This window comes from Choloepus didactylus, chromosome 2 (assembly GCF_015220235.1).
Source record: "Choloepus didactylus isolate mChoDid1 chromosome 2, mChoDid1.pri, whole genome shotgun sequence".
Lineage (NCBI taxonomy): Eukaryota > Metazoa > Chordata > Mammalia > Pilosa > Megalonychidae > Choloepus > Choloepus didactylus.
The window spans coordinates 192,185,253-192,212,490 of NC_051308.1; the positions used below are offsets into that span (position 1 = coordinate 192,185,253).

At 42.7% G+C, this 27,238-nt stretch overlaps 1 protein-coding gene and 1 pseudogene across 1 annotated transcript in view; one reads left to right on the forward strand and one right to left on the reverse strand.

Annotated features, from left to right (window-relative positions):
• The window catches only part of LEXM (lymphocyte expansion molecule), a 38,104-nt gene that overhangs the window by 3,503 nt on the left and 7,363 nt on the right, over positions 1–27,238 (reverse strand). The window contains exons 7-9 of the mRNA XM_037827130.1: positions 26,701–26,862; positions 25,456–25,581; positions 23,619–23,752 (exon numbers count right to left, since the gene is read on the reverse strand). Coding sequence (XP_037683058.1) covers positions 23,619–23,752; positions 25,456–25,581; positions 26,701–26,862 — 422 coding nt within the window. The remainder of the gene's footprint in view (positions 1–23,618; positions 23,753–25,455; positions 25,582–26,700; positions 26,863–27,238) is intronic.
• LOC119527275 lies at positions 15,377–16,579 on the forward strand (annotated as a pseudogene).

Here is a 27,238-nt window from a genome sequence, read left to right on the forward strand (position 1 = left end):
ACTTTATGTCCTTAAGACTGTAACTGTGTAACCAAATAAACCCCCTTTATAAAAGCCAATCCATTTCTGGTGTTTTGCATCCCGGAAGCATTAGTAAACTAGAACAACTATTATATATGTGACTTCTTTTAAAAAATCCTTCTGTGACTTCCCACAGGCAGGATACTCTCCAAGCAGTTTAGCTTGGCATTCAAGGCCTCCGAGGACTGATCTAACCAATCCCTCCTGCCCTTTTCTCTACCATTCCCCTTTACACACTCCACATATCATCCAAAATGAACTATTTATTATTTCCCAGATGCATCTTGTTTTTTTGTTGTTTTTTTTTTTTTTTTTTGCTTCCTTTCCTTTGCTCATGCTTTACCCTCTGTCCTAAATTTTTTTCTGCTCCATGGAAGAGGTGAATCTTTGTAGAAAGAACAAAGCTTTGGAGCCAGCTAGAGCAGAGATCCAATCCTGCTCTGCTACTATGGTAAAAAGGAAAAAAAAAAAGATGGCAAGAAGATCCCATCTTCACTCCTCGTTTCCATGCCCTTTGCAATGTGACTGTGTAGCTTCTCTCATCAAGAGGTAGAGCCTACTTTCCCTCTCCTTGAGTCTGAGCTGGCCTTGTGACTTGCTTTGGCCAATGCAATGTGATGGAAGCAATGACATGCCCCTCCAAGCCTAGGTCTCAAGAGGTCACACACACTTCCTCTCTCAAGCCTCTGCTTCTTCCATGAGCACAAGCCTGGGCAGAACAGCTGGAGGATGAGAATCCATGTAGAAGCAGCCTGGTTGTCCCACCCAAGACCATCCCAGACCAGCCACCCCCACAAATCCACAGACTCATGAACAGTAACAAGTGGCTATTGTTTCAAGCCACTGAGTTTTGGGTGATTTGTTATGCAGCAAGAGCTAACTAATATAGTCAGTAACTCACTGGATGACCCTGGGAGGTTTACTCAGTTTCCTGATCTATACAATAAAGGTAATAATACATACCTCACAAGGGTTTATGGGGCCCACAAGAGGTGATGTTTATACGTAACGGAGTATCTAGTGCCTAACGCACAGTTAACCGTTGATGAATGGTCATTATTGCCTTTTCAAACCCAACTTGTACCCCGTCTTTGAGGGCCATCTCAAATGCCACTTCTTCCAAGCAGCCCTCCCCGAATCTCCAAGTTGGATGTAATCTCTCCCTCCTCTGAACTCCCAGAGCCCTTTCTCTATCCCCTTCCAATGCTCTCTATCCTCAACCATAAGCACTTTGGAAACACAGCCATGGTCTCAAATATAGGTATCAGGACAGAGTCAGGAAAAGATTTGTACAGACCTGGGAGAGGAAGTTCTCCTGCCTCCCAGGTCATTGTTTCTTCAACCATTACACCTCCTCCCTTTCCCAGGCAATCCCAGCAAATGTCCTGGCACATAGCTGGCACTCAATAAAAACATCTTGAATTAAATCCACTAGACCAGGGGTTGTACTTGTCCACTAGAAATGTGCAGGAGAGTTTGGGGGCTGTCACAACCACAATCTGGGGATTGTGACGGGCACCCAGTGGGTAGACACCAGGGCTGCTAAACATCCTACCAGGAGCAGGGGAGTCCAGCACCATGAAGTGCCTCTTCCAAAAGATCAACAATGCCCTGCTGAGAAACACTGGGCTCTGGGGAAGGATGGAGGTGGCAAATCTGTCTTCTAAACAGATCCTGGTCTGTGGGATAGGCTTCATTATCCCCATTCTACAGCTGAGAATATAATAGAGAGGCTTGCTTAGTAGCTAGCCCAGAATCACTCAGTTAGGGGATGGCAGAGCAGAGATCTGCATCTTATCCCAAAGCCCACACACTTGTGAGAGCCTTCAAACAGTTCCCACCAGGTTGGGGAGTCCAGGCTGATCTGAATGAGGCTGTCACAGAGCCACACTGTTTAGTGCAGAGTCCAGGCTACACACTGGCACAAAGGCTATAACTACAGAAGTCAATTGGGAAAGAAACTGTGCCTCAGGAAGGTCAGGCAACTTGTCAAAGGCAGACACAAGCAAGAGAACTGCTGTCTCCTGGCCCCAAGCCAGGGTTCCTGTCCCACCCCAGGCTGTGTCCAATTTGTAGGATCTACTGACCTCAAAGGTCTCAGAAATCCCTAAGGGTTCCCTGCCTGAGCAACTGGTGATTCAGACATGGTGCGGCAAAGCCAAGTCCTGCCCTAATAGCACATCCTCCACACAGCCCTTTCCAAAAGATTTCCTCCTGTGTCAGTTGCACTTCAAGGAAATCTTGCTTGCCACTTTATCTGCGGGTATTTGTTGGCAAAAAGGGCCAAACCCTTACATCAAGGTGCTACCAACCCTGTTCTGCCCTCCAGCTGCTCATTCCCCAACCAGCCAGGCCCGTCCTCCCACCCCCAGGCTCAGGCTGGCAGCCTGTGATAGCCACCAGCTCCCCGCACTACCTCCCCAGGTGGCCCTGAGTATTTCTCCCTCTGCACCCCACAGTCTCACAGCAGCTTGCTGCACCCTCTGTCACATAACCAATTCAAAAGCAATGCCCCTGACCCGTTCGCCTATGACCTTCTGAGAGCAGGACTCCCGGCCCTGGGCAAATATTTGCTAAATTTAGCTGAATCATCAACCGTTTTGTAGTACCGCGTCCAAGGCCAACATTTCTTTCTGAGCTCTGGGGGACCAGCCCTCCAGCCCGTGCAAGGAACTTGTCCCACCACCTCACAATCGCATCCCCCGCTTCTTCCTTGCCCACCAGCCCAGAAGTATGCTCAAGTCTCTACTCCCACCCATTGCCACCCAAAAGAAAAGAAGGAGAAAAGGATGGAGGAAGGCAGGGAGGGAGGGAGAGGAACGAATAAACTGCTTGGCTTTCTCTCCACTCTGCCCCCTTTGGAGCTAGGGTCCTCCCCTGCCCTGGCAGCATGTTGTCTCTATGGCAACCACCTGACTCCTGTGTTGCAGAGGAAATACTGGGCAGTTGTCTCCTTGCTGAGCTTCCAGAGACTTTCCTGCCCAAACTTCCAAATCTCTCACCAAAACAGTATATAGAGAGGTACAAGAGGTAAGAGGAAAGTGATGGGTGTGAGAGCAGGCGGGGAGAGGACGGGAAGCGGGAGTGGTGAGGGCCACCTCTGCCCTAGCCTTCCTGAGTTCAAAGAGCAACCCCTCCTGGTCTCATCTTCTAGAAGCTGTTGGGGAAAAGTGGGGAAAACGTGCTGGACGCAGAGAGAGAAGACCTGGGTCCCCCCTGCCCTCACGCTTCTTCTCACGCTTGCCTGTAACCACGGGGAGTAGGGGCGAGTGCCTTCCCCGTGAAGCCGGGAGCCACTCTGGGCTGCAGGGCCGTCCGGTTCTCTTCTGCAGTGCTCCAGTAACCACAGGGTGCCTGGCACACAGTAAGGACTCAACCAGTTTTTGATGAATGTGTATATGAATGCCATTTACTAGCAGCAACTTTGGGAAATCACTCTCTCCCTCTCTGGACTTCAGTAATCTCAACTGAAAAACAGTGAAAGTAATACCTCCCTTTTAAAGTTATTGTATACAGCAAATACAAAATCACTTTGTACATTGTAAACACACTGAAGATCTAAGAATTTACTGTTGTTACAGGGCTTGGATATTTACAGTTTCAAGTTCATATTTCTAGACAAAGAATATGGTTTTTAGTTTAAAAAAAAAAAAAAAAAGGCAATACACATGCTAAAGTATTTAGGGGGAAATATACTGATGTCTCCCATTTACTTTGAAATTCACCAAAAATTTAAGACGATTAATAGATGAATAGAGGGATGGATAGGTAAAAAGACGTCATGAAGTAAGAAGAGTAAAACATTAATGGTATAATCTAAGGGATGGATATATACGTGTATACTGTAAAATCCTTTCAACATTGCTGTGTGCTTGAAAAATTTCATAATAAAATGTTGGGGGGGGTGACTCAAAAGGAAAAAAAAATCTCTGCCAAGTCAAACTGGAAGCTTCTCCCATGGTCTTATCCAGGTCCTGAATGATGACATTAATTAATGCTCTAACACTTCAGTTAACAAATGTTCAATGAGCTCCTTCTATGCATGCCAACCTGACACTGGAGCTAGAGAATAGAGAAGTCCTATTTACTAGGAGCCATGGGCATATGAAGAAATAATTATGACACAGTGGGGAAAGTGATCCAACCTGGAGGAGCATAAGAGGCTGAGAATACAGACATTGGTTGGAAATTCAGGAAAGGCTTCATATTTAAGCAGAGGTGTGGAGGATGGGTAGGAGTTTCCAGACAGAACAGGGGAATGCCATTCCAAGGACAGATCTCGGTATGGCCAAATCCCCCATGGGCTTGGAGAGCATGGGAGTGGTGCAAAGCTGGGAGTGGTGCAAAGCTGGGAGTGGTGCAAAGCTTGGCGTGGCTGGAACGTGGCATGTTCTTGTCTCCACTGCCAGAGGGTGGGTCAGATAGAGTAACAAACAGAAAGTGCCCAAGACGTAAAAACTGCTCCACTGGGCAACCAACCACGTTTGCGAAGCAGAGGATGAATAACAAAGGACTACCTTTCCCATGTAGGAGTTAAATCCTGGGCCTCCTGGCTAGAAGCCCAGAAACCTGTGGTTTGGCAGGAAGAAGTAGGTGAGGCTTGAGAGTGAGGGTGAGAAAGATGAACTGCAATTACATATTCAGAAGGAGACTTTCCAACTCTCTCACACACGCCCTCCCTCACCTGGACAGAAGATGGCACACTGGTCAAGGACTTGCGCTTTGTTGGCTTTTGCTAACAGGGGTCACCTCCCAATGTGGCGAAGGAGGAAAGGCTGAAGCACAGGTCCGGGGTGACTGCGCCATCCTGCCTCTGCTCAGCTGCAGGACTCCGAGCAAGTCCCATCACCCCCAGCCCCGCCTCGCCAAACCTCATTTCCTTAGATATATATACAACTGGGGTAGAAAGCACGAACAGTCACCCTTTGCATTTCAATAGTTCCTCTGCAGCCTGCAGCCCACAAGCACATTGGATCGTGCCCACCACCACTGGAGGCAATAGTGTGTCTGCGTTAAGGAATTGGGCGGAGCCAGCGAGAGCGCCTCTGTCCATCCAATCTTCATTTTTATTAATCCTTTCCTCTGGCTTTATTTTTTTCTTTTGCTCTTTCGAAAAACTTCTGAAGTTGAACAATTGCTTCTTTTGTTTTCAGTCTTTCTTATTTAATGACAAAGAAGTTAAAGCTATGAATTTTCCTCTGGCAGGTGCTTTGACTATATTACACGGGTTTGGTTATATAGTTTTCACTGTAATCAATTTCTAAATAGTCTGTAATTTAAACTTAGTTTTCTCTTAGACCCAGGAGCTATATAGAAGAGTGTTTTCTAATTTCCAAGTTCTTGGTTTTGGGGCTTTATCCTTTTATTGTTAACTTCTTTGTTTTATTTACTGCATTATATTTACAAAAAGTGACCTAAATATCTCTACTTGCTTTTTTTTATTTAGACATTTTTAATGAGACTTTCTTAGAGAGTCGATTTTTGTAAATGTTCCATGAGTATCTGAAAAAAATGTAAATCCATGTAAGAGACAAAACTTAAAATATGCCTATTCAAATCCTCCAAATAATTATTTTTATATCTTTAACTGTCAAATACCCAGACAAGTATGTTAAGAATTCCCATTTTGACTGTGGGAGTGTGTCACTGTTGTCACTTCATTGATTTTATTGTTTATAATGATTAAATATTAATCTTTGTCCCATTTAATATTTTTGCCTTGAATTCTACTTTGCTTTGTAGTTATATTACCACTTTTTCTTTTTGATGTTCATATATGTTCTGAGTCCTTTTGTTTCTCCTCTGCCTTGCACAGGAATGACAGCTTGGCTACATACAGAAGTCTACAGTCTCAATTCTTTTCCTTGAGAATTCTATAAACAGTGTTTTCTATCACTCATGTTTCAGAAGAGAAGCCCAAGATATGTCTTCTTGTCTTTTCTTTAGGTCTTGTCTTTTGAAATGGGTTACTTGGAAGATTTGTATTTTACCTTTAAAACTCAGAAATCTTGAGACACTTTCAGTGGACTGAATGCAACACTAACCTCTCTCCCTCCTGAAAATCCACTGAAACAGCAGTAAAGTTAAACTTTAAAAAAAATATATACCAACAAGGACAAAAAGAAGCAATAAGAAAAAAATATTTTAGAAGCTAGAAAGCAGATGAACGAATGATAACTAGACCCAAGAAAACGAAACCATAAGCCAACAGAGCGGAAAGCCAAGGACACTCCCCTTGAAAGACTGACAGATTGGCAGCACCAGGTGCCTCTGGAAGTAAGTGAAGGTGGAACTGAAAATAGAGATATGGATTAAAAATCTTCCTAATATCAGTTTCCCTCCCTACTCTCTGAGGCCAGATGAGTGTGCTTCATCCAGCCTGGCAGAGGGCTGGAGATTTATTCTCTGGAGACAGAACCGGGTCTCTGTATAGGATGACACCAGGCTCGGTGGAAATCCTGTGTACCATATATTGAAAATTGGAAATTCAATGAAAGTTTAATCATTAAATATTGAGACCTCTAGCCTTTTGACCTCCATTTAGATTCTAGAGCCCTGGCAGTAAGGCTTAGATCCCCCAGAAGACCTTTCTCTGTGAAAGGCCAAGAGAAAAGACCTAACAGTACTGTTAGTTGGAGTTCCCCCAAATCACCCAGTTTAATCATCCGTAGTGAAGTTCATCATCTACAAGTGTCCCAGGGCCTTCAGTAGGATTTTTAGTGTCCCCGTTTTGAACATGAGTACACAGTCAAGGATCACCAGACTTGCAAGAAAAACCTCTGATATGGAAGACTGAGGCCAAAACAAACACACAGTAAAAAAGGATTTGGGAAAAAGGAGACCTTGTCATGCAAGCTTGTTTTAATCATTAATCTCCTCAAAGAGATGAGAAAGCATTGTACCATGAAACAAGAGCATGGTGCTATTAAAAGGATCATTCAGAAAACAAAAAATTATTCTTAGAAATTACAAATATGAAAGAATAAATAAAAATTCAGTAAGTGAATAAGAGGACATTTCTGATCAGCTGAAAAGAATCAGCAGCTCAGATGTGTCCAGCATCAAACCAAGCACAGAGATTTTCCAAATAATTCAATCAAGGAAAGTGTATAAGGGAATCCTTCTGTTCCCCTTATGACCCACCTTCTGTGCCCATAGCACAATCCTCCTGACCCAGAGCCCAAGTGGAGCAATCTGACACTCACAGGGACCTGCTGGCTGTCTTTCATTCAGGAGCATGCATAAGCCTTAATTAAGCCTTAATGTATCCCTATAGGGTATATATTATTCCCCTTTTACAGATGTGAAAACTGAGGCCTGGAGGACAAAGGGTGACTCTTGACAGGAGATAAGTCTAAAAGGAGTACCTATATTTATGTAGTCTGTCTCAACATCCCTTATCCTTCTCTATTGGCTTCATTTTTCTAACAAAAATAAAGTGTATCTCTAAAAAGTCAAACATTTCAGAAATAAAACAAAGTAGAATGTGAAAGACCCTGGTTATCCCACTCTCCAGAGGTATAAGCATGGTCAACAATTTTGTGTCAAGTCCAGACATTTTCTAAGTATATGTCTGTTTTAGTTTGCTGGGCTGCTGGAAGCAATGTACCATGACATGGTATATTGCTTTTAATAATGGGAATTTATTAGCTTACAAGTTTACAGTTTTGAGGCCATGAAAATGTCCAAGTCCAGACATCATCAAGATGATGCTTTCTTCCTGAGGACCTGCTACTGGTGATCCTGGATTCCTCTGTCACATGGCAAGGCACATGGGGATGTCTGCCGGTCTCTCCCTTCACTTCCAGCCTTCATTGATGTCAGCTTCTTGCTTATGTAACTTTTATTTTCTCCCTCTCTGTATTCATCCCATTCTCTGTATTTATCCTGGGCCACACCTTAACTGAAGTAATCTCATTAAAACCTACTTAAAATAGGTTTGTACCCACAGGAATGGATTAGCTTTAAGAACATGATTTTCAACAATACATACAGTTCCAAACTGCCACAATGTCAATACATTTTTTAAATGGGGCTGTTATTCTTCTATTTTTTTATTTATATGTATTTATACTTTTAGATGAAATTTATAATCAATTTCATTCATTCCCCCCACCAATGGGGAGAATTAATATCTTTCCAATATTGAGTCTTTCCATCCATGAACATGGTATTCAGGCCCTCTTTAAAAACTTTAGCAAAGGTTTATATTTTTCTTCACTTATGCCTTAAGTATATCTTATTAAATTTATCCTAGTGCATTTCATAGTTTGTGTTGCTAATAAGAATGGGATCCTTTAATTTTTCTCCATTGAGTTTTCCATTTTTTTATGACTGGAATATAATAAAACTCTTTATTTATACACTTGCCTATACTTGCCTTCTTAGCTTCAAATTTTAAAAATTAACTCCCTTGGATTTTTAACACAAATATCTCTATAAATTGTGACAATATTGCTCTTCCTTACTGCTTATATTTCTTATTTATTTTCTTGTCTTACTGCATTGGCTAGAAACTCCAGAACAAGGTTGAATAATGTCAGTGATTTAAGCATCCTTCTCTTGTTCCTGACTTTAATAGAAGTCCCTAGTATATTACTGTATATTCAGAGTTTTAGCCTCTTTCAAAACCCCCTATCCTTCCTTAGGGCTCAACTACCCTACTACTTCTTCCCCCTGTCTCTATCAAAATGTCCATCTTCATAGGGGCTTTCGGTGTTTGACAGAGGATAAATTTAAGCCACTGTAGTTTCTTTTCCTGGATGGTCTGTGTTTTAAGATTCTGTAAAGATCACACCTCTTATATAAATAAAACACAGAATTCTGCCAAAGCATAGGCAGCTGCTAAGGAGGTGGGGAGCTAGCATTTATAACACAGCTATAAAATATCATCCACAGGACAGAGAACGTTCATACGCACAATCTCGTTCAGTCCTCACAACAGACTCTGCAAGCTGGTTATTTTATATACGCTCATTCTTTTCAGACAGAAAGTCTGTTTCCAAGTACCCTGCCCCAGGTCACACAGCTACACGATAGAGATGGGATTCTGAGCCAGGTTACAAGGAAAAATCCTGTATCTTCCACAGGCCTGAGTATTGGAGGTGATAACAGCAGTGAAAGGAGAATTTTGGAACCAAGAAGGAAGTAGATGTTCAATGGGAGAAAGTGGAGGGTCCAATGGAATGGGACAGCCTTCTCTTCCCTAGTGCCCTTTGCTGCGCAACCTGTATGCAGGCCAGGGCTTTGCTGAAAGAGCAGCTGGGGAGAGGTGGTCCTGTAGGAATCAGGGCACAGCACTCTTCCTAACATCCCCAAAGGCCCATGTGGGCATTGGTGTGTGGAAAAGACCCTGCCATGCACGTGGAAAGGACCGGATTCTAGTCCCAGCTCTATCATGAGACTCACTAGTGGTGTGACCTTGGGCAAGTTGCTTTCCTTTCTCCCCAGTCTGGGTCTGATTCAACACCTGTAAAATAGGGCTACCTACCTCGGTAAGAAAGGGCAGGTAAATGCTTTTATGCACTAAAAATATTCCATACAGTTAAACAAGGCAGATGAACACATGAATTTATCTCTTTTCCCTCCTGGATTACACTAAAAGAACATAACAAGTGCTGTTGGGGGAAGAGAAATAGAAAACCTCATACATTGCTGGTGGAAATATAAAATGGTGCTACCGCTGTGGAAAAGTCTGGCACTTACTCAAACTGGCAATTCTACTTCTAGGAAAAGATCCAAAAGAACTGGGGAGGCGGGGCAAGATGGCGGAGTGGTGAGCTATATGTTTTAGTTACTCCTCCAGATAGCCAGGAACTGCGTGGACTGGACACCACAGAGCAATTTGACTTTGGGCATACTTCATACAATACTCATGAACACGTTGAACTGCTGAGATCAGCAAAATCTGTAAGTTTTTGTGGCCAGGGGACCCACGCCCCTCCCTGCCAGGCTCAGTCCCGTGGGAGGAGGGGCTGTCAGCGCTGGGAAGGAGAAGGGAGAACTGCAGTGGTGGCTCTTATCGGAAACTCATTCTACTGATCCAAACTCCAAACATAGACTGAGAACAGACACCAGAGAATCTGAGAGCAGCCAGCCCAGCAGAGAGGAGACAGGCATAGCAAAAAACAGCAAGAAAAACTCCAAAATAAAAGCGGAGGCTTTTTGGAGTTCTGGTGAACATAGAAAGGGGAAGGGCAGAGTTCAGGCCCTGAGGCTCATATGCAAATCCTGAAGAAAAACTGATCTCTCTGCCCTGTGGACCTTTCCTTAATGGCCCTAATTGCTTTGTCTCTTAGCATTTCAATAACCCATTAGATCTGCCAGGAGGGCTTTTTTTTTTTATCTTTTTTTTTTCTGTTTCTAAAACAATTACTCTAAGAAGCCCAATACGGAAAGCCTCAAAGACTTGCAATTTGGGCAGGTCAAGACAAGAGCAGAACTAAGAGAGCTCTGAGACAAAAGGCAATAAACCAGTGGCTGAGAAAATTCACTAAACACCACAACTTCCCAAGAAAAGGGGGGTGTCCGCTCACAGCCATCATCCTGGTGGACAGGAAACACTCCTGCCCGTCGCCAGCCCCATAGCCCAGAGCTGCCCCAGACAACCCAGTGTGATGGAAGTGCTTCAAATAACAGGAACACACCACAAAACTGGGTGTGGACATTAGCCTTCCCTGCACCCTCAGCTGGTTGTTCCAGAGTTGGGAAGGCGGAGCAGTGTGAATTCACAAAGCCCCATTCAGCCATCATTTGAGCAGACTGGGAGCCTCCCTACACAGCCCAGCAGCCCAGAACCGCCCTGGGGGGACGGCACTCACCTGTGACATAGCACAGTCATCCCTCAGCAGAGGACCAGGGGGTGCACGGCCTGGAAGAGGAACCCACTCCCAAGTCTCAGGAGCCATACGCCAATACCAAGGCCTTGTGGGTCAGTAGCAGAGACAAACTGTGGCAGGACTGAACTGAAGGATTAGACTATTGCAGCAGCTTTAAAACTCCAGGAACACCAGGGGGATTTGATTGTTAGAGCCACCCCCCTTCCTGACCGCCCAGACACACGCCCCATATACAGAGTGGGCAACACCAACTACACACACAAGCTTGGCACACCAATTGGACCCCACAAGACTCACTCCCCCACTCACCACAAAGGCAAAGCAGGGGAGATCTGGCTTGTGGAAAACAGGTGGCTCGTGGACGCCACCTGCTGGTTAGTTAGAGAAAGTGTACTCCACGAAGCTGTAGATCTGATAAATTAGAGATAAGGACTTCAATTGGTCTACAAATCCTAAAAGAACCCTATCAAGTTCAGCAAATGCCACGAGGCCAAAAACAACAGAAAATTAAAAAGCATATGAAAAAACCAGACGATATGGATAACCCAAGCCCAAGCACCCAAATCAAAAGTTCAGAAGAGACACAGCACCTAGAGCAACTACTCAAAGAACTAAACATGAACAATGAGACCATAGTACGGGATACAAAGGATATCAAAAAGACCCTAGAAGAGCATAAAGAAGACATTGCAAGACTAAATAAAAAATAGATGATCTTATGGAAATTAAAGAAACTGTTGACCAAATTAAAAAGATTCTGGACACTCATAGCACAAGACTAGAGGAAGTTGAACAACGAATCAGTGACCTTGAAGATGACAGAATGGAAAATGAAAGCACAAAAGAAAGAATGGGGAAAAAATTGAAAAAATCGAAACGGACCTCAGGGATATGATAGATAATATAAAACGTCCAAATATAAGACTCATTGGTATTCCAGAAGGGGAAGAAAAGGGTAAAGGTCTAGGAAGAGTATTCAAAGAAATTGTTGGGGAAAACTTCCCAAATCTTCTAAACAACATAAATACACAAATCATAAATGCTCAGCGAACTCCAAATAGAATAAATCCAAATAAACCCACTCCGAGACATATTCTGATCACCCTGTCAAACACGGAAGAGAAGGAGCAAGTTCTGAAAGCAGCAAGAGAAAAGCAATTCACCACATACAAAGGAAACAGCATAAGACTAAGTAGTGACTACTCAGCAGCCACCATGGAGGCGAGAAGGCAGTGGCACGATATATTTAAAATTCTGAGTGAGAAAAATTTCCAACCAAGGATACTTTATCCAGCAAAGCTCTCCTTCAAATTTGAGGGAGAGCTTAAATTTTTCACAGACAAACAAATGCTGAGAGAATTTGCTAACAAGAGACCTGCCCTACTGGAGATACTAAAGGGAGCCCTACAGACAGAGAAACAAAGAAAGGACAGAGAGACTTGAAGAAAGGTTCAGTACTAAAGAGATTCAGTATGGGTACATTAAAGGATATTAATAGAGAGAGGGGAAAAATATATATGACAAACATAAACCAAAGGATAAGATGGCTGATTCAAGAAATGCCTTCATGGTTATAATGTTGAATGTAAATGGATTAAACTCCCCAATTAAAAGATATAGATTTGCAGAATGGATAAAAAAAAATGAACCATCAATATGTTGCATACAAGAGACTCATCTTAGACACAGGGACACAAAGAAATTGAAAGTGAAAGGATGAAAAAAATATTTTATGCAAGCTACAGCCAAAAGAAAGCAGGTGTAGCAATATTAATCTCAGATAAAATAGACTTTAAATGCAGGGAGGTTTTGAGAGACAAAGAAGGCCACTACATACTAATAAAAGGGGCAATTCAACAGGAAGAAATAACAATCATAAATGTTTATGCACCCAATCAAGGTGCCACAAAATACATGAGAGAAACACTGGCAAAACTAAAGGAAGCAATTGATGTTTCCACAATAATTGTGGGAGACTTCAACACATCTCTCTCTCCTATAGATAGATCAACCAGACAGAAGACCAATAAGGAAATTGAAAACCTAAACAATCTGATAAATGAATTGGATTTAACAGACATATATAGAACATTACATCCCAAATCACCAGGATACACATACTTCTCTAGTGCTCACAGAACTTTCTCCAGAATAGACCATATGCTGGGACATAAAACAAGGCTCAATAAATTTAAAAAGATTGAAATCATTCACAGCACATTCTCTGACCACAATGCAATACAATTAGAAGTCAATAACTATCAGAGACTTAGAAAATTCACAAATACCTGGAGATTAAACAACACACTCCTAACAATCAGTGAGTTAAAGAAAGAAATAGCAAGAGAAATTGCTAAATATATAGAGATGAATGAAAATGACAAACACAACATACCAAAACCTATGAGATGCAGCAAAAGCAGTACTGAGGGGGAAAATTTATAGCACTAAACACATATACTAAAAAGGAAGAAAGAGCCCAAATCAAACAACTAATGGATCAACTGAAGAAGCTAGAAAATGAACAGCAAACCAATCCTAAACCAAGCAGAAGAAAAGAAATAACAAGGATTAAAGCAGAAATAAATGACATAGAGAACAAAAAACAATAGAGAGGATAAATATCACCAGAAAGTTGGTTCTTTGAGAAGATCAACAAGATTGACAAGCCCTAGCTAGACTGACAAACTCAAAAAGAGAGAAGATCCCATATAAACAAAATAATGAAATGGAAAAGGTGACTAACTGCAGATCCCGAGGAATTTAAAAAATTATAAGAGGATACTATGAACAACTGTATGGCAACAACTGATAATGTAGAGGAAATGGACAATTTCCTGGAAACATATGAACAACCTAGACTGACCAAGAAGAAATAGAAGACCTCATCCAACCATCACAAGCAAAGAGATCCAATCAGTCAATCAAAAATCTTCCCACAAATAAATGCCCAGGGCCAGATGGCTTCACAGGGGAATTCTACCAAACTTTCCAGAAAGAACTGACAACCAAATCTTACTCAAACTCTTTCAAAACATTGAAGAAAATGAACACTACCTAACTCATTTTATGAAGCTAAACATCATCTAACACCAAAACCAGGCAAAGATGTTACAAAAAAAGGAAAACTACTGGCCAATCCCCCTAATGAATATAGATGCAAAAATCCTCAACAAATACTTGCAAATCGAATCCAAAGACATATTAAAAAAATCATACACCATGACCAAGTGGGGTTCATTCCAGGCCATGCAAGGATGGTTCAACATAAGAAAATCAATCGATGTATTACAACACAATTAACAATTGAAAGGGAAAAATCAATTGATCATCTCAATAGATGCTGAAAAAGCATTTGACAAAATCCAACATCCTTTTTGATAACAACACTTCAAAATGGTAGGAATTGAAGGAAACTTTCCTCAGAATGATAAAGAGCATATATGAAAAAACCCACAGCCAGCATAGTACTCAATGGTGAGAGACTGAAAGCCTTCCCTCTAAGATCAGGAGCAAGACAAAGTGATGCCCACTATCACCACTGTTATTCAACATTGTGGCTGGAAGTGCTAGCCAGGGCAATCCGGCAAGACAATGAAATAAAGGCATCCAAATTGGAAAAGAAGAAGTAAAACTTCATTGTTTTGCAGATGAATATGAATCTTATATCGGAAAACCCTGAGAAATCAACGATACAGCTACTAGAGCTAATAACAAATTTAGGCAAAGTAGCAGGATACAAGATTAATGAACATAAGTCAGTAATGTTCTATATGCTAGAAATGAACAACTGAAGAGACACTCAAGAAAAAGATACCATTTTCAATAGCAACTAAAAAATCAAGTACCTATGAATAAACTTAACCAAAGATGTAAAAGACCTATACAAAAAACTACATAACTCTACTAAAAAAATAGAAGTGGACCTTGAATGATGGAAAAAATATTCCATGTTCATGGATAGGAAGGGTAAATTTTCATTAAGATGTCAATTCTACCCAACTCATCTACAGATTCATGCAATCCCAATCAAACATTCCAACACCTACTTTGCAGACTGTGGAAAAGCTAGTTACCAAATTTATTTGGAAAGGGAAGATGTCTCTAATTGCTACAAAAACTCTAAAAAAGAAAAATGAAGTGGGAGGGATTACACTCCCTGATTTTGAAGCTTATTATAAAGCCACAGTTGTCAAAACAGCATGGTACTGGCACAAAGAGAGACATATAGATCAATGGAATCGAATTGAGAATTCAGAGATAGACCCCCCAGATCTATGGCCAACTGATCTTTGATAAGGCCCCCAAAGTCACTGAACTGGGTCATAATGGTCTTTTCAACAAATGGGGCTGGGAGATTTGGATATCCATATCCAGAAGAATGAAAGAGGACCCCTACTTCACACCCTACACAAAAATTAACTCAAATGGATCACTACCACCACCTCCACCAGTACCAGCCGTGACGGAGCTGAGAGGAGACCACGGGCCCCACCGCCCTGCCTCTCCTCCTTATCGCTGGCTGCCAACCTCCTCGGGATTTATTCCAACAATCTGTTAAAACATGGTGGATTACTATGAAGTTCTAGGCGTGCAGAGACATGCCTCACCTGAGGATATTAAAAAGGCATACCGTAAATTGGCACTGAAGTGGCACCCTGATAAAAATCCTGAGAATAAAGAAGAAGCAGAGAGAAACTTCAAACAAGTAGCTGAGGCATATGAGGTGTTATCAGATGCTAAAAAACGGGACATCTATGACAAATATGGCAAAGAAGGATTAAATGGTGGTGGTGGAGGTGGAAGTCATTTTGACAGTCCATTTGAGTTTGGCTTTACATTCCGTAATCCAGATGAGGTCTTCAGGGAATTTTTTGGTGGAAGGGACCCATTTGCTTTTGACTTCTTTGAAGACCCATTTGAGGAGTTTTTTGGAAATCGAAGAGGCCTCCATGGAGCCAGAAACAGGGGCACAGGATCTTTTTTCTCTTCCTTCAGTGGATTTCCATCTTTTGGAGGTGGATTTCCTTCTTTTGATACAGGATTTACGTCATTTGGTTCTCTGGGGCATGTGGGCCTTACTTCATTTTCTTCAACATCCTTTGGTGGTAGTAGGATGGGCAACTTCACATCTATATCAACTTCTACTAAAATAGTTAATGGCAGAAAAATCACTACAAAGAGGATTACTGAGAATGGTCAAGAAAGAGTAGAAGTTGAGGAAGATGGCCAGTTAAAGTCCTTAAACGATAAATGATAAGGAGCAGCCGCTACGCTTGGATAACAAGTAATTCAACGCACGCATTTAACAGAAATGTTAAACTATAACAAGCACCATTTGAGGATTAACAGGAACATTTTTTTGAAGATTTCAAACGAACTCTACTTTCAGTATAACTGTACCTAATCTAAAGTATTTATAAACAGCTCATCGGAGCACCTATTTGTCATAGACTTTTGAGTTGATTGTTGGGACCACATTGATAGGACCATTTTTTCTTTTTGTCTTTAAAATTGTTGTAAATTTCTGTATGCACTTTGCTTTTTTATTAAACTTAATCCAAGGTGAACTGTGATTCTTTAGTAGTGCTAGGACAAAATTGTACACTAACACCAGCATGGATCTTGCTCTTTCCATTTTGTTTGAAATGTGAGCCAAGTAGTTTCAGTCTGCTGTGAAGTTAACATTGCCAGGATGAATCTTCTACAAAAATAATTTTTTTTTTCAGTATTTAGTAGTGAAAGATATTAATACATTAATGGTGATACATTTCTGGTTTAATATAAACTAAGGATGTTTTCTAGTCCTGCATGAATGCTGGCAACTTAGTAAGTTTTGACAATTGTTTAAATATGTAATGTTAAGCTTAGGTTTATAAAAAGTAAAGCTGGTAAACTGGGTCTTTGTCATTTGCTTAAAAAAAAGAAAATAAATGCTAATGTGTTTGGTGCATTCTTTCATGAATGGAATTTGTAGCCTTCTTGTGTCTGTGTATGATTTTGTGCCTAGGGTTCCAGTGTCCACTTTATTAGTATTTTATTCTATTCAACATAGGTGAATGCAGAACTTAATTTACATGTAGACATTTTTTTTCAATGTATTTGGAGAGTATATGAAAATTTTTCTATTTATGTTAAGTAACTTAGTTTATTGAGCATTTAATTATGGTAACATTTGTAAAGGGGAAGGAAGAAATAGTTACGCAAATTTTCATTTTGAAAGTATGTTTTAGTGTTTTTAGGATATATTATTTGATGTAAGCTCATTCAAGGACAGTATGCATGGTAGATTTATGGATTGATTTAGATGTGGACCAAAATAAAGGTATTTCTTTTGTTTTTTCAGTCTGTAAAATCTATCATGGTCACCGATGATAATTAGAATTCCAGCTGTAAAAAAATATTAACTAGACTTGCATTTACACAACCCCAATTTGTTTCATTGTTTTGGAAATAAGCAATGTGAAAAACTGTTAGAAGGATGGAAGATTCCTATAGTTATTCTACAAAATTTCCAAGAAATTTCTGTCAACTCAGGATTAGTTGAAAAGGATCTAGATGTTGCTCATGGTAGCATAGTATCTTTAAAGAACCTGATGTATATTTAGAAACTGAATATAAATAGAAGGTATCTTAAGAAGTCTCCTAAGAGGTTTAAAAAGAGTTAGAAAAAGTTATTTTAAATATTTGAAGGCAATTGAACTAAGGAAAACAACAATGAATGATAATGCTTGAGTATGTTGCACTTTGAAGTAACTTATCTTGCATCTCTCCATATCTTTGAATAAGGTAGGTATTTGACTACGAAATAAATTGGAAACAGTTGAAGTTTTTTTGCCAAGTGTTGTGAAATCTAGTTTCACAACTTGAATTCTAATCCTGGAAAGCCTACTTTTATTTATGCTGTCAGGATAGATTGATTATTTGTTACTAAATGAGAAATTCAAGTGGAAACTTTGGACTTGGGGTTTTATATTTCTTATTAATTGGTGGCATAAAACAGTGTTAATAGCTAGTCTTGAGATTTCTCCAAATCAGACCAGGTAAATGAAAAGTGTTTTGAAGGCAAAAGAAGTCTGGTCTACCTTATAATTGTTAAAGTATTTCAAGAAGCATTCTGCTATAGCTTTGGTTTTTCAGCATTTTTTGAAGGTGCTTGGATGTCCATACTTTGAAGATTTTAATGAAACTGTAACTATAAACAATTTACTCATCTTTATGTCATTAGTAAATTTGTTTGAATCTAAGGAATCTTTGGTGTAAATTTTTTGAGGGGAATATCAATCGGAATCAAATATCATTTGCATTTGAGAAAATTAAAAAAAAAAAATTAACTCAAAATGGACCAAAGATCTCAATATAAAAGAAAGAACCATAAAACTCCTAGAAGATAATGTAGGAAAACATCTTCAAGACCTTGTATTAGGCGGACACTTCCTAGACTTTACACCCAAAGCACAAGCAACAAAAGAAAAAATAGATAAATGGGAACTCCTCAAGCTTAGAAGTTTCTGTACCTCAAAGGAATTTCTCAAAAAGGTAAAGAGGCAGCCAACTCAATGGGAAAAAAATTTTGGAAACCATGTATCTGACAAAAGACTGATATCTTGCATACATAAAGAAATCCTACAACTCAATGACAATAGTACAGACAGCCCAATTATAAAATGGGCAAAAGATATGAAAAGACAGTTCTCTGAAGAGGAAATACAAATGGCCAAGAAACACATGAAAAAATGTTCAGCTTCACTAGCTATTAGAGAGATGCAAATTAAGACCAACAATGAGATACCATCTCCCACCGATTAGAATGGCTGCCATTAAACAAACAGGAAACTACAAATGCTGGAGGGGATGTGGAGAAATTGGAACTCTTATTCATTGTTGGTGGGACTGCATAATGGTTCAGCTACTCTGGAAGTCAGTCTGGCAGTTCCTTAGAAAACTAGATATAGAGTTACCCTTCGATCCAGTGATTGCACTTCTCGGTATATACCCGGAAGATCGGAAAGCAGTGACACGAACAGATATCTTCACGCCAATGTTCATAGCAGCATTATTCACAATGGCCAAGAAATGGAAACAACCCAAATGTCCTTCAACAGATGAGTGGATAAATAAAATGTGGTATATACACATGATGGAATACTACGCGGCAGTAAGAAGGAACGATCTCGTGAAACATATGACAACATGGATGAACCTTGAAGACATAATGCTGAGCGAAATAAGCCAGGCACAAAAAGAGAAATATTATATGCTACCACTAATGTGAACTTTCAAAAATGTAAAACAAATGGTTTATAATGTAGAATGTAGGGGAACTAGCAATAGAGAGCAATTAAGGAAGGGGGAACAATAATCCAAGAAGAACAGATAAGCTATTTAACATTCTGGGAATGCCCAGGAATGACTATGGTCTGTTAACTTCTGATGGGTACAGTAGGAACAAGTTCACAGAAATGTTGCTGTATTAGGTAACTTTCTTGGGGTAGAGTAGGAACATGTTGGAAGTAAAGCAGTTATCTTAGGTTAGTTGCCTTTTTCTTACTCCCTTGTTATGGTCTCTTTGAAATGTTCTTTTATTGTATGTTTTGTTTTTTTTTTAATTATTTTGTTTTATTTTTTTATTTTTCACACAGTTGATTTAAAAAAAAAAAAAAAGTTAAAAAAAAAAAACAAGGAAAAAATATGTAGAGCCCCCTTGAGGAGCCTGTGGAGAATGCAGGGATATTGGCCTACCCCACCTCGATGGTTGCTAACATGACCACAGACATAGGGGACTGGTGGTTTGGTGGGTTGAGCCCTCTACCACAGGATTTACCCTTGGGAAGACGGTTGCTGCAAAGGAGAGGCTAGGCCTCCCTATAATTGTGCCTAAGAGCCTCCTCCCGAGTGCCTCTTTGTTGCTCAGATGTGGCCCTTCTCTCTCTAGCTAAGCCAACTTGAAAGGTGAAATCACTGCCCTCCCCCCTACATGGGATCAGACACCCAGCGGAGTGAATCTCCCTGGCAACGTGGAATATGACTCCCGGGGAGGAATGTAGACCCAGCATCGTGGGATGGAGAACATCTTCTTGACCAAAAGGGGGATGTGAAAGGAAATGAAATAAGCTTCAGTGGCAGAGAGATTCCAAAAGGAGCAGAGAGGTCACCCTGGTGGGCACTCTGATGCACAATTTAGACAACCCTTTTTAGGTTCTAATGAATTGGGGTAGCTGGTGGTGGATACCTGAAACTACCAAACTACAACCCAGAACCCATGAATCTCAAAGACAATTGTATAAAAATGTAGTTTATGAGGGGTGACAATGGGATTGGGAAAGCCATAAGGACCACACTCCCCTTTGTCTAGTTTGTGGATGGATGAGTAGAAAAATAGGGGAAGGAAACAAACAAACAAACAGACAAAGGCATCCAGTGTTCTTTTTTGCTTCATTGCTCTTTTTCACTTTAATTATTATTCTTGTTATTTTTGTGTGTGTGCCAATGAAGGTGTCAGGGATTGATTTAGGTGATGAATGTATAACTGTGTAATGGTACTGTGAACAATCGAATGTACGATTTGTTTTGTATGGCTGCGTGGTATGTGCATATACTCAATAAAATGAAGATTAAAAAAAAAAAAGAACTGAAACAGGTACTCAAGCATATACCTGTATGCCAATGTTCACAGCAACATTATTCACAACAGCCAAAAGGTGGAAACAACCCAAGAGTCTATTAACAGATGAATGGATAAACAAAATGTGGTATATACATACAGTGGAATATTATTTAGCCATAAAAAGGAGTGAAGTTCTGATACATGTTGCAACATGGTTGAACCTTGAAAACACTGGCTAAGTGAAAAAAGCCAGACACAAAAGGACAAATATGGTATGATTCTACTCACATGAAATACCTAGAATATGCAAATTCATAAACACAGAAAGTAGACAGAGGTTACCAGGGGTTGGGAGGAGGAGGAAATAAGGAGTATGATGGTTAACTTCGTGTGTCACTTTGGCTTGCTTATGGTGTCCAGTTGTTTGGTCAAGCAAGCACTGGCCTGATCGTTACTGTGAGAGTATTTTATGGATTTATAGCATCAGTAAGTTGATTGCAACTATGGCTGATTACATCTACAATTAACTAAGGAGATTGCCTTCAACAAGAAGTCTCATCCAATCAGTTGAAGGCCTTAAAAGCAAACTGATGATTTCAGCAGTCAGAAGGGAGAATTACCATCTCTAATTCAGCCAGCCTCACCTGGGGAATTCATCGAAAACTTTCATTGAAGTTCCCAGCTTGCACTTTGCCCTATGGAATTTGGACTTGCCCAACCCATGGTCACATAAGCCAATTCCTATAATAAATCTCATAATACTTACATAATATAATGTTAGATCTGTTTCCATGGAGAACACCAACTAATACAGAGAGTTATTGCTTCACAGGTATAGTTTCTGTTCGAAGTGATGAAAGGTTTTGGAAATAGATAATGGTAATTGATGGTAGCACAACATTGTGAATGTAACTAATGCCACTGAATTCAACAGTTTAAAATGGTTAAAATGGCAAATTTCATGTTATAAATCTTTTGCCACATTTTTAAAAAATAAACAAGAAAGGGAAAGGAGACATCAGGGACAAGGGGTATCTACAAGTTTTTGGAAAAAAAATAGAAAGTAGAGGAAGGCATCAACAGAGCTGAGAAGGCTTACAGCAGGGGAAGCCAAGGAGAAGCTTGCCAACGCCGGCCATAAAACTCCCGAAAGACACAGGAATAGGAGGCACCAAGTATCTTGAAAAGGAGGTGAAAGACCAATGGCTAAAAACGGGGAAATTAGACTGCCACCCTTGGCTCCTCCCCGACCCAAAAGGAGCCTGGAGGATTGGTAGGTGGAGGGCCCCAGACACGCGCAGGCAGGCAAAGTGGAAGGTAGGCAGACAGCCACCAGAGTGAAGAAAGGACAGTTAGGTGGTCATCCATAACTGAACAATGAGACCTCCCAGCCTCCTTCCCCAAAACCGGCACCCACACTTACACCCCCAGATGGAGGATTCTTTTCTAGAGAAGCTCGAAGTTTCCTGAGAAAACACCCAGAAATATTGGCAGTTGAGAGTCTCCCAATAGAATGCCCAGATCCCAGTGAAGCCACCAGTTGACAAGTCCCACCCAGGCTCACAGAATTTCAGCACTTTCCTCTTGTGAGCAAAACAAGCAAAAGGAAAAGTGACCTTGAAAGAATTGGAGATAACACAGGGAGCAAAAGAAAACTTAAAACCGTAATATACTTAGATAAAAGAACAGGCTGAATACATGACTCAAGAACTGGGGACTGTTAAAAAAACAAGCACAATCAACAACACAAAAAAGCTATTCTAAAATTTAAAATATGATAGCCAAAACTTAAAAAGTCAATAGTAGGGTTGGAAGATAAGACCAAGGAAATTTACCAGAAAGTATAACAAAAAAGACAAGAGATGGGAAAATAAGAAGAAAAGAAAAAGATGAGAAAATTAGGGCATCCAACTAGGGCATCTAACATTCATCTAAAAGGAATTCCCAAAAGAGAGAAGGGAGAAAACAGAAGCGAAGAAATCATCAAAGAAAAAAAAACTCAAAAAAAGTTTTCCCAGAACAGAAGGTTGTGAGTTTCCAGATGGAAAGGGCACACGAAGTACCCAGCACAATGGGAGAAAATAGATCCATGCTAAACCCATCATCATGAAATTTCAGAACACAAGGGACACAAAGAAGATCCCAGAAGCTTCCAGAGAGAAAAATGCAGGTCACATACCAAGGACAGAAAACCAGAAAGGCATCAGACCTCTCAACAACGACACTTGAAGCCAGAAGACAATGGAGTAAGTAAAGCCTTCAAAATTCTGAGGGAAAATTATTCCCAACCTAGGATTTTATTTTCCACCAAACTATTGATCAGATGTGCAGGTAGAAAAGAAAAACAACTTCAGGCATTCAGTCTATCAAAAATCTTAATTTCCATCATCCTTTCTCAGGAAGGCACCAAAACAAGGGAGTATATTTAAAAGGCGGGAAGACACAGGGGTACTTTGATACAAATAAAATATTAAACAAAAAATTATATTTAAAAGACGTTTTTTTTCTCCTGAGCAATCCCTAGAATCTGGTCCTCATCCCCTCAGCATAGCTTCTAAAAACAAAACAATACTGTATTTCAACCACTCTAAAGTCGCATTTTAACATTTCTGAAGTTGAGATTATATTGCATATCTTAAATCAATAAGATACGGCAGCAGCTAACATTTGCAAGCTGTTTTACAGTTAGCCACGGGCATTCATGGACATTTTTCTTCCTTGGGCTTCACAGCAGCCTCCTGAAATGAGTTTTATCAACCCCACTGTGTCCACCGAGAAAGGGAGATTCAGTTTGGTAAAGCCACCAGGGCAGAGACAAGACTGTGGGAGTTGTGGAGGGAGAACTGAGGACTGCGTATCTTTTCCTTGCCAGCATTTTAGATAGAACATCTCATTTAGGTCTGCTCACTTGACAGCTGAGATTGAAATGAGGCCCAGAGAGGTTAAGCCATGGGCTCCACCTCACACAGCCAGTAAGTGGCAGAGCCAGGATCTGAACTCAAAGCCTCTCTCCACAGCCTCTGATGTTCAGCGGGGAGTCAGGGACCCCACCTGTGTTCCCATGGGGACCATGCCTGGAGAACCCCCAGCCCACCCCAGAGCAGGCCCTCCCTGCCCCCAATCCCCTCTCCTGGAGCTCCCCCTGCACTCACTGCAAGATTGCATCCTGGACTGGGTCTGAGAGGTAACGCTTGGTTCTGCCCAGGTACAGGGACCGGTATCGCTGACGACTGTCCTTTGTCTCCTTCAGCCCGGTGTTGAAGTAGCGGCCCACACCCACGGGGTTCTGCACCAGGGAGAGGACAGCAGGACGTCAGCAGACTCAACACTTGGCTTGGAGACTCCCTTCCCTTTCCTTCGATTCTTCCCTGCTCCATCCCACCCACTCTGGGATTGGAATACAAGAGGCATCAACAGAGGGGCCCAGAGAGGAGATGTAACTCACCCAAGGTCACAGTTAGGGCAGGATAAAGGTGGGAGAAGATCCCAGCCATCCGCAGGGAGCCAGAGCAAAGGGGCGGGCTGGGGAGGCGTTGGGAGCAAGAGACCAGATTCCAGTCCAAGGTGAAGATGCACTTGCCTCCCCCAAGGGAAATGGAGGCTGCAGGCAGAGGGGCTTCCTGCCCAGTGAGAAGGGAGGGCTGGGCCCCTGGGTCAGGGACCCCTCATCAGCCCTTCCCACCTTCCTGGGGCAGCTGGCCCCTGGTAGCAGTGCGGCCATTGGACTATTATCTGAACATTTACTTGGGGTATGCAAGTGACGCCCCCCTCCCTTGCAGGAGGTGCAGGCTGGGGTGAGGAAAGGAAGGATTCTGGGGGCCGGCCAGTTGGTTCTCACAGGAATCAGGCAGTGGAGACTGGGCACACTGGGGACCATGCTGTCCCTTGGGGAGTGAGGAGGTGGGTGCCTGGCCCCCCGCTCCCCTCAGAGGAGGGAAGCTCAGGGTGTGGGGTGCAGGATGGAGCAGCAGGAGCATAGTGGGAAGGCAGGTAAAGTTACAAGCAAGAGGTACCCAGGGAAACCCAAAGAGGCCTTAAAAATACAAATCTGCTCAAAACCAGGCAAAACTAACCTACTGGAAGTCAGGAAGGGGCTACCTGACTGGGGTGGGGGGAATGTGAGGGGATTCCTGGGGTGCTGGAAATATGGTACCGAATGCTATGCGTGGGGATAATACCCACTTGTGGTGAGTCCATTTTGTGACAACTCACGGAGTTATTCGCATGGGATCCATGCACCTTTCCATACCTCCAATAAAAGGTGCACTTACACACCAAAGGGGGAGGGGAAGAAACAGAATGAGGTTTATGCCCCACGCCATTTGTGTAAATTCAGAAGGCATGCCCACAAAACACAAGGACTTGCCTATTTTACGCTAGCAAACTAAAAGTTACATCGCACACAGGGGAGGGCTGCCTCTGGGGAGCGGGAAGAAGGCAGAGGGGGATAAATAAGTGACACAGGAGAGGGACCTTGCTCAACTAGGGACGAGAAATGGGCCAACTACACTGGCTGCCCCTGAAGCCCTAAGACAAAAATAGAAAGAATGGAGGGAGCATTTTTCCTGGGAAAAAGAGAGCAGGATGGCTTCAAGGTGATGGCCCTTGGCTCACTGGTTCTCAAAGCGTGGTCTCTGAAACAGCATCACTGGCATGGGAACTTGTTAGAAGTGTGAATTCTGGGGTCCCACCCCAGCCCTGCTGAAGCAGACGCTCTGGGCTGGGGCCCAGTGATGTGTGTTTTAACCAGCCCTCCAGATGATGCTAACTCACGCTTAAATTTGAGAACCAATGCCTTAGAGAAACAGGGCGGTGGGAGTGGGTGTCAGGTCTGTTGAGGAAAAAGAGAGAGGTGGGATCCAGGCTTACTCTCAGAGCATCAGTTCCCGGGGGAAAGAAGGGGTTGGGGCTGCCCTCAGAGGCAGGGGAGGGTTCCCTATCTATCATCACGTACCTCCCACCCGAACCTACCTGGGCAGACCAACTCACCCAGTTTCCCAAAATCATCTGGTAGGCCTTTATGCCTGCCCGCTTGGAGGCCAACAGGAACGGTGGCTGGTTGACACTTTTACACTCCTTCTCTGGCGGAAGCCATGTACCAGGACCAGACGTGGCCTAGGGGTAAGGAATTGCAGCTGAAATCTGGAGAGGCCCTGGCAGTGGTCAGCCCCACCTGGGGCCAGAACAGGTGAGGGCTCCTGGCAGCAGAACTCACCTGTCCAGTCACCCTAGGCCTTGAGCCAAGGATAGCAGGAGGTGGCCGGCCACCTCCCAACTCACCAGGATCCATCCTCCCAGCATGAAGGCGCTCTGTGGTGCCCTCGTGACCCATGCCACCCACTCTAACCCCATCCATATGCCTGACACTTCTTTCTGGGTTCTCCAGAGTCCTTCATGGCCCGGCAGAGCCCAGAGAGATGCTTCAAACCCCAGCCTGGGGGAGGGAAGGGGACACCGGCTTTGGAGTCAGGCAAGCTAGGTTCCGTCCCAGCCTCTTCTCACAGTTGCTGGGGAACCTGGGAAAATCCCTTCCCATATCTGGGCCTCAGTTTGCTTATGTGAAATACCAATGACAATCCCTCCTTAAGGGGGGTTTAGAAGGTACCTGGTCCAGAAGAGGCATTCCAGAAATGGTGGTACCTTTTTCCCTTCCCTTGTACTCCACTCCCTCCCAAGCCCTTAGCCATTCTCTCCCCCTGGGGGAAGACCCTCCTTGGGGTAACTGGCTGAAGTCTAGGGCCTACTCAGAGCACGGGCTGCTGCCACCCCAAAGAGGATTCCTTGACGCCTGAGGTGGAGACCACCATTCCCTGGGACAGAGCAGGTGAGCAGGGAAGGGCCTTCTGCATACTATTCCCTGCCCCGGTTTTCCCCCTTACCCTTTATCCAGAGGATGGGGGCAGTATTGGGGAAGTCCGGCGTGGGGTGGGACGGAGCACGACCTACAACCAGCCTTGATGCTATAGGCTCTGAGTACATAACCTCTTAATTCTCACAACCACCTCATGAAGTAGGGACCACTATCCTCATAGGACAGGCAGGTAAACCGAGGCTCGGAGAGTGAGAGGGACTCACCCAAAGTGGCTGACAAGTGCAAGCCCAAGATGGAAATCAGATGTGTCTGAGTCCCAACACTGAGCTTTGCTCCCTGAAAATAGCCAGCCCCCCGCCCCATCCTCCCCCGCAGGAGAGCAACCTTCCAAGGGAGAAAGGAAAGCCATGGGGGACACTGACCAGCTTCCGGGGACACTGGCTGAGGGTGGTCCAGTAAATCCTCTCTGAAGGGGTTTTCGGGTTGCGGGACAGTTTCAAGAAAACCCCACGCTTCTTATTGTGACGTGAGTTAAGTTCCTCCACGAAGCTCTTGAAATTCATTAGTTCCCTGGGCTTTTTTTTCTGAGAAAGAGAGAGAAAGAGACCTATGACACCAGGAAATCAACAGCATCCTTTCTCGACCCTTGTCAGCAGTCAGGGAACAGGAAGCACACGCGTCAGGGAGGCCTCACTTCCTCCCCTGCCCCCAGCGAGCGGCGGGGCCACCCCGACGGCCTCCCTCCCACCAGCAGTTCCAGGCTGGAGTCTGTCTGACAGAGGGTCTCGCGCAACCCACACCCCACAACAGTTCATTCCTTTTCACTCATTTAACAGATACTTACTGAATCATGAACTACTCTAGGCAAGAATGATATTCAAAATATTTTTAAAAGCAGGGTAGCCTGGGCACTAGCCCATCAGATGAGGCCTGAAGAGGGTCCCCAAGGCCCCTACTCTG